This window comes from Corythoichthys intestinalis, chromosome 21 (assembly GCF_030265065.1).
Source record: "Corythoichthys intestinalis isolate RoL2023-P3 chromosome 21, ASM3026506v1, whole genome shotgun sequence".
In the NCBI taxonomy this organism is placed as follows: Eukaryota; Metazoa; Chordata; class Actinopteri; order Syngnathiformes; family Syngnathidae; genus Corythoichthys; species Corythoichthys intestinalis.
Window position 1 is genome coordinate 23,388,756 of NC_080415.1, and position 8,587 is coordinate 23,397,342.

Consider the following 8,587-nt stretch of genomic DNA (forward strand, 5'->3'; position numbering starts at 1 on the left):
CACATGAAATGAAAATTAAAGTATTTATTCACATGTGCTAATTAATTTTGAATATACTAATAATAAATAAATAAATAAGAATACTTAAATATTAATGAAACTATTATTAAAATGTTTACCGAAATTTTTGCACTATAAGCTGCCACCCACCAAATTTGACAAGAAAACGGCATTTGTTCATAGATAAGCCACACTGGACTATAAGACGCAGCTGTCCTCTCTGTATTATAAGTGTCTGTCATAGGACCAAATGAACCACCATGAAGCTTTGAACCAATTGGCTGCAAAACTTAATTGCTTCAAGAAGCTTCATTTGGCCATCACTGTTCTCTTGGGGGAGACAGTTAACTTCTGCTGCTACCTGCTGTCAAAACTGTTGTCGTCCAACATGCCTCCTAGCATGCATTGGAGTGCTTCAGATGTAAATACAGTAACGATCAAAATTCATGTTCTGTGCTAATTATTACTTCAGTTACTGGTCCAGTTGTTTCATTAATTACTAGTTAAGGTATTTGGTAACACTTTATTTAACAGTGGTGCCAAAAGACTGTCATTGGACAATCACAATTGTGACATGACACTGTCATGAGCATTAATGAATGCTTGTAACAGATGTCATTTAGAGTTATCCGGCAAATTATCTCACTTTTGAATGGATGTAATAGATCTGAGATGGACATAAATGGAGTCTGGACATCTGTCATAAGCAATCAGTAATGTCCATGATAGTGTCATGTCACAATTATGACAGTCTCATGACGCCGTTGTCAAATAAAGTGTTACCTATTAACCCAAATAAATCAACAAATAAGCAGCACTGGACCAAAAGACGCAGGATTCAAAATGAAGGGAAAAAGTAGCGGCTTGTAGTCCGAAAATGACGGTAATTGTTTAACCCTTTCATGGACAGTGGTCCTTACAGTGGGCATCTATTCAAAAGTTATCATTATTTTAACTCATTCAATGCCAGCCCAGGTAGCAGAGTATTTGTTATGGTAGTTAGAAAAAGACGGAAATTAATATTGAAAACACTGACAGTAATAGACGCCCAATTTCAACTCGGGGGGCTCGGGGGTCGCTGGTAAACACGCACCCCAGTTAACCCAGGCGCCCTCATTAGCAGCTGAATGGCTGATGAGCTGTCAGGTAACACGTCTTGAGGACGCATGTCAACTTCCTTTAATGTTCTCAGCTACTTGTCGAACATGAAAGGAGGGGAGGAGGAGGTCCAGGGGTTCCGTGCCGGGAGGGGGGCGTCAAAGGGTATATAAGATGCCCCTGAGATGGTGGCGAAAATTGGTGTTATTGCTCTCGAGAGCCGACATGCGCTCATTGCGAGCCTCCCTGCTGTTGCCTCTCGTCCTCATCCTCCACCATCACCACCGGGGAGTCCACCTGCAGTACGCCCGCGACGGAGCTCGGCTGCACGGCCTGCGTGAGCGCGGAGGAGCCGCTGTCTCCGTCGCAGGTGGAGGAATCGGGCACCACCTGCCCACCTACATGGTGCACCTCTACCGCAACTTCAAGTCCAACGCTTCGGATGCGGCGGAGCAAGAGTTAAAGGGGCGAGCGGACACTGTGAGGAGTTTAATGGCGAAAGGTACTTTTTACTTACATTTTTTATTATTGCATTCCTGCGAAGGGAGGGGGTTAGGGGGATGCCAGACGACCAGTGGGCTGCAATCCACATCCCTCTCGGGGTGAGGATCAGCCAGTCTAATTCTCAAAGCAAACCTCTCTCTCTTCTCTTTCTCCCGCTCCCTATCTTATTTTAGCTTAATTTTAACCTTTGTTGATTGACCATCTCGCCAGACGCGCCCCCTCCTGCTCAAATCTCTATTACACAAATTCCCTTAGTTCTTTTTTCTCGACTCTTCACACTTGTCCTGATTAGATTAGAACTCTAGGGGGATTTGTTACATCTTGGCTCCCATTTCACTGTTAGGTGTCAGAGTTTGTACCTATTTGTTTGGCTGAGGATATGCACAAGCCAGCCTGGGCACATAACTGAACTCCAGGAGATGGGGAAAATACCAAGGTCGGTTCAGTAGTTTCGGGTCTGTTTGGGTTGAGTGGATTATATAAATCATGTCATGCACACTGAGGATGCTCTTTAATCCTTTCGATTAATTGTAACCACACCTGAATACTAATAGCCCCACGACTCATCCTCTTTTGCACTCCCACCCCAAACCAAATTTGCATCCTTAGTCACAGTAACCTCTCACTTTACTTGTTTTAATGATGCTAAAAGGTTACATCAATGAATGCCAATTTGAACCTTTTCTATCTTCAGATATACAGTATTCAGTGGTATGAAAAAGTACCTGAACCTTTTGGAATTTGTCACATTTCTGCATAAAATCACCATCAAATGTGCTCTGATATTTGTCAAAATCACACAGATGAAAATACAGTGTCTGCTTGAACTAAAACCACCCAAACATTTATAGGTTTTCTTATTTTAATGAAGATGGCATGCAAACAAGGACAGAAGGGGGAAAATAAGTGAACCCTATACCTAAGGAGACTTAAGGAGCAATTGAACCAATTCTTCAATTGAACCAATTCTTACCAAAAAAATTAAGTCAGGTTTGTGCCCAATCACTGATGAGTGGTTTAAAGCTACCCTGCCCACTATAAAACACACACCTGGTAAGAAATGTCTTGATGAGAAGCATTGTCTGATGTGCATCATGGCTCGGTCAAAAGAGCTGTCTAAAGACATGCGATCAAGGATTGTTGATTTGTATAAAGGATACAAAACCATTTTTAAACGTCTGGATGTTCATCAATCGACAGTCAGAGAAGTTGTCTACAAATGGAGAGAGTTTGGCACTGTTGCTTCTCTCCCAAGGAGTGGCCGTCCACCAAAGATGACGCCAAGAGTTCAGCGCAGACTAATCAGAGAGGTAAAAAAAGAACCCTCGAATGTCTGCTAAAGACTTACAGAAATCACTGGCACAGTCCAATATCTCTGAACACATAAACTATTTGTAAAACTATAGCCAAGAATGGTGTTCATGGGAGGACTCCACGGAGGGAAGCCACTGCTGTCTAAAAAAACATTGTTGCTCATTTAATGTTCGCAAAAAGGCACTTGGAAACGCCACAGAGGTTTTGGAAAAATATTTTGTGGACTGATGAAGCCAAAGTTGAATTGTTTGGGAGTAACACACAACGTCATGTGTCGAGGAAAAATGGAACAGCTCACCAACATCAATACCTCATCCCCACCGTGAAGCATGGTGGATGGAGCATCATGATTTGGGGCTGTTTTGCTGCCTCGGGCCCTGGTCAACTTGCAACCATTAATGGAAGAATGAATTCAAAAGTTTATGAGGATGTTTTGCAGGAAAATCTGAGGCCGTCTATCAGACTGTTGCAGCTAAAAAGAGGATGGAAGGAGGAAGACAATAATCCAAAACACAGAAGGTAAATCAACTTCAGAATGGTTTCAGAAGAACAAAATACACGTTCTGGAGTGGCCAAGTTAAAGTCCAGACTTAAACACCATTGAGATGCTGTGGCATGACCTAAACACAGTGATTCATGCTTGACATCCCAGGAATCTGACTGAACTACAGCAGTTTTGTAGAGAAGAATGGGCCAAGATTAGTCCTGTTTGATGTGTCAGACTGATCTGCAGCTACAGGAAGCGTCTGGTTGAAGTTTTTGCTGCCGGGGGGTGGTGCACACAAAATAATAATAAAATAATAATTGTGATGGTTCACTTACTTATTTTTCTCCCTTCTGTCATTGTTTGCATACTGCCCTCATTAAAATATGAAAACCTATAAATGTTTGGGTGGTTTTAGTTAAAGCAGACACTGTTTTTTTCATCGGTGTGACTTTGACCAAGATCAGATCACATTTGATGGTGATTTGATGCAGAAATGTGAGAAATCCCAAGAGGTTCAGAAACCTTTTCATACTACTGTACCACATTTTCTGGTCTATGAATCACACTTTTTTTCATTGTTTGGCTGAGCCTGTTATTTATACTCAGTTGCAGCTTGTTATTATGTTACATTAACAGATGCCAATTTATCCTGTTGTTTTCTGTTTTATTGTTATTACGCTAATGCATAATGTTTTGGTTTTTACTGTCCTCTTTGTGCATTATTTGGCTGGTGTGACTTATTCAGTTGTACCTCTACATCTCTACATACTGAATATTTAGGTTAAGAATCACCTCAATGGGAAAATATTGCCTCTTGCTAAGAAAGAAATTTCAGGATAAGAAAGGCAAAAATACAGTATGGCTGGTTCTCGGAGCTCCCAGAGTTGACTGAACATAACATACTTATAGCTGCTCTTCAACTGGCTATTGCCTAAAATTCCTGGCATCCATTTGGCCAAGAGGGACCTCTTACTGTATGTGTATGTGTGTATACCAGCGTCCTCGTTATCCGACCTTCGTGTTCCGACAACTTTACATGAGTGTATTAACTTTGATTCTTTACTCTTATTTTATATATTATGCAAAACTCAGATTTTATGTTTATTGTGCAATTACCTAATTGTACCATATATTTGTTCCATGTTGTTATTGTTTTTTATGCATAATAAAAGATTTATGTCTGAATTTTGAAGTGCTTGGAACAGATTAGGGCATTTTATATGGAAAATGCGTCTCTACTTACAGGATTTTCATGTTAAGAAAGTACTTCCAGAACCAATTCATTTCATAAGTGGAAGTACCACTGTACTTAGATGACATTTCTAGTCTGAAACATGCGGTAATTATAATTTCATTCATGATGGTGAAAGACGTCCAATCTATTTGAACTGGAAGATCTGACAACAAATGACCCTATCGCCGCCAATGGCAGTCAATGAGTTAAGTCAGTAATTTTAAAATATAACTTGTTACTGACTTTTTTATTTGTGGTTCTCTACCAGATTTGGTGCGCAGACACGGGCGCTGGGCAGCAACATTTGACCTTCATGGTCTTCTGTCCGACAAGCAGATCCAAGCAGCGGAATTGAGAATCCGGCTACCCCTGAGCGCTCTTGACGTGTCAGTGGCGGTGTACCACCAGCACGGGCCCGAGTGCCACCCGGTGTCGGATATCTGCCGCGAAGGGCCACAGCAGGTTGGCTTCATGGGCCCGTCCTCGCTGGTATCATCCACCCACAGCTGGAGGGTCTTCAACATGACGGGCCCGCTACTTGCCTGGCTACGGGAAAAGTCCATTGTCAGGGTACGACGCAAACGGGTCACCAGGAGGAAGAGCGGTGAGGTGGCGCTTCTCGGGTTGGACTCAATGAGCGAGCGAGCCTTGCTAGTCATCTTCTCACATACGGATTCAGATCAGAACCCCAAAGCCAAGGCCAGTTTGCTTCACACAGCTGAGCGCTCTAAGTTCTTGAGCACGGCTGAGACCAGGAGACCTGCACGCGGGCCCTCTAAGAGGCGCAGGAGCAAACGTGGTCAGAGGGAACAGGGCGGGAAAACCCGGGCACCCAGAAGAGAAGATGACGAGTCTCTGTGCCGCAGAGTGGATCTTCATGTGGATTTTAACCTGATCGGATGGGGGTCTTGGATCATCTTCCCCAAAAAATACAACGCTTACCGCTGCGAAGGATCCTGCCCGGGACCCTTGGGCGCCCACCTCAACCCAACCAATCATGCTTATATGCAGGTCAGCGCCCAACACGGTCCAATGATCCAAGCATACCTTTCCTTCTTTTTCCTCTCTGTCCTTGACTTTATTCTATCATCATGCTCTTTCATCCCTTTATTACCAATTACCAACCTTTTTTCCTTTCTATTTAAACTACATCTGATACCATTTAAAAAAATCTTAAATTGTATTATTATGTCAATTAAACCATATTTTGAGACGATTCTAATATAGATAATAATTTGGCAGAGCACAGATGACAAGAATTGAGTCTTTTACTCTTTCGTTTAGCTCCTCCTGCCATAATAGCGCTCTGGTGCCTCTATCTGGGTAATGACGACAGCAGAGCACTAAATAAATAGTATGGTCATGACAAATAACATTCTTGTGCTTAATGGAATATGAAGTATTAAAAATGCATTTATTCAGTACGACAGGGCTAAATTCCTGCATAATGGTAAAAACTGCCGACTTCTTAAATTGTCATTTCCCTGCAGGGACTCGGAGACTAAGAGCTAGGCTACATGCTAACCCGAATCGAGCGGCTCTTCCAAGCCTCTCCCTCACCTTTCGAATACGAAAAATCACACAAAACTACCTTGACTCATGTCACACATGGCGGCGGCGGTGATTGTCTTCACCAATCGGCCAGCCCGCGGCGGCAAGCAAGTTTCGGCTCGTCGTTCCTCTGCTGCAGTCCCGGCAGGCAGACAGGCAGTGCTGGTCGCAGGGGAATGAACGCCGAAAATGGCGCATTCTCGGTGGACAAACCGGTAGACAAACCGGTAGAAGTCGGAGCGCGTGGCTGTCCGACCCCAAGCCGAGGATAGTGGTCTCTCGCCGGGGACACGAAGAGGGCCGAGAGGGCTGGAAGTCTCTACACAACCAAGAATCGCAGATGAGAGCGGGGGGCTCTCCGTCCCCAAGCCGAGGATAACGCTCTCTCGGCGGGTACGCGAAGAGGGCTGAGAGGTGTGGAAGTCTCGACGCAATCAAGAACCGATGACGAGAGCGTCAGCCGAGGAGGCGGCCACTCCTGCCTTCTCGGTGGACAGGGAGCATTGTCACCCACAAAATGCAAGTCACCTCCTTATTAAAACGTGTGCCATGATCCCAGTATTTGACATAATATAAAACACGTAGCTTACTCCTCATCCGTCCAATGGTCAGTCCATTGTCATACTTGTTTTGCCCATTCATCGTGGTGACCAGGATCTCTTTAAAACCCAGAAAGGCTCACACCACTCTTCCTGATGTAGCAACAAAAGCCTGCAGCACATTGGGCTGGCGTGATGCGAAAAATAAACATATTAATCCGCAAAATCTGCTGGATCCTCAGTCCTTTGCATACAATAGTGTAGCGGTATAAAGAAGATGATGTCTCCCGTTAACGTCACATCCGCCTTCTTCCTCAATTCAAGACTGTGGCCAGAAGTGTCTCATTTTCGTGGCGCGGGATTACAAAAATTGAATAAATATATCGATCTCTTCTGCACACATCCAAGTGGTCCATTTCATTCAGGAGCCTAAAATACCGCGTATAATATGAAATAAACATGGTTTCTTTGTGTCACAGGCACTTAAACCCCTTATTTTTCTTTGCCTATCCTTCCTTTTTTCCTTCAGTTTTAAACTGTTCTTGTCTCTTTCCTTTGATCCTTCTTTGTTTCCTTGCTTACTTGCATCCATCGTTTCTCACTTTGTTATGAATTAATACATTTGCCCTCTCCCGATGAACTCTCTCGTTCCAGAGTTTACTCAAGCATTACCAAGCTGACAGAGTGGCCTCGCCATGCTGCGCCCCAACCAGGATGAGCCCGCTGAGCATGCTTTACTACGAGAACGGAGAGATGCTCCTGCGGCATCACGAGGACATGATGGTAGATGAGTGCGGCTGCCAATGAGCACAGCAGCGGAAGCAGACTTTGAAAAAAGAAAAAAACAACACTTAAAAAAAGAGGGAGCTCTTTTGTTGCTATGCACTGTTTGTTAATCTGTAAATTATTGTATATTTATTGTAAATATTATAAACAGCCATATTTATGTATGTATATTTTTGGAAAGATGTTGTGTTATGTCACATTGGTAACATATTGCTGCTATGTAGTTGTCTTTTATTTAAGGGTTTTTTTTTTTTTTCTTTTTTCTTTTTCTAAAGCATAAGCACCAGGTTACTTCCAGGTGGCAGAACACAAGTGACTACTGCTGACCTTAACTGAAAGCAATAACAAAATTTGTTGTGTTTGGGCTTGAAGACTAAAATCATTTCTCATGCCATTTACACTGTATTTGCAATCATGTCAAAAAACATGCAAAGCTTTGTTTACAATAACAAAGTTTAAGCCTTTGGCACCCAGAAGTTGTCGTGATGGTATGGTGAAAAGGTCTATATACAGAGGTGGTAGTAGTAACGTGTTACATATACTCTGTTACATTTACTTGAATAACTTTGAGAAAAATGTATTTCAAAGAGTAGTTTTCCTAAGACATACTTTTTGCTTTTACTTGAGTAGATTTGTGAAGAAGAAACACTCCTCTTACTCCGCCACTCTGGGCTACACTAGTTGTTACATTTTCCTTCTTTATTCTACATACAGAATTAGATTTTGCTTCTTTTTCTTGCCAGAGACGCAAAAAGTGGCGCAACCAGTTTCACCAAGGAGACGTCACAACAACGATTACATGACTCCATGAAACCAGTCAGACTCAAGCTTGCGGTTCTATGATCTCGCCGGCGTGTTGAATCACGTGGCGTCTTTAAAGCACCGTATAAAATTAAGTAACATGACTTGAAAGCGCAGATTTTAATCTCTCCCAGTTTTTATTTGGCACTGACTAGCCACAGAAAACTGGAGATATGGTCATAATAGGAAATATGTTTTCTCCACAAGAGGGCAATCATGCTCTTTGGACAAATAATGCTTAAATTTTTGTCATTTTTTTCCCCTCGACAGAAT

At 42.8% G+C, this 8,587-nt stretch overlaps 2 protein-coding genes across 4 annotated transcripts in view; one reads left to right on the top strand and one right to left on the bottom strand.

The window, feature by feature from the left end:
* pald1a (phosphatase domain containing paladin 1a) overlaps positions 1-8,587 on the bottom strand; it is a 124,000-nt gene that overhangs the window by 110,407 nt on the left and 5,006 nt on the right. The gene's annotated exons all lie outside the window — the stretch shown is intronic.
* ndr2 (nodal-related 2) lies at positions 1,273-7,820 on the top strand. Its single transcript, XM_057826883.1, has 3 exons — positions 1,273-1,600; positions 4,906-5,648; positions 7,382-7,820. Exons 1-3 carry the CDS (start codon positions 1,273-1,275, stop codon positions 7,532-7,534), a joined length of 1,224 nt encoding a protein of 407 aa, XP_057682866.1. The 3' UTR covers positions 7,535-7,820.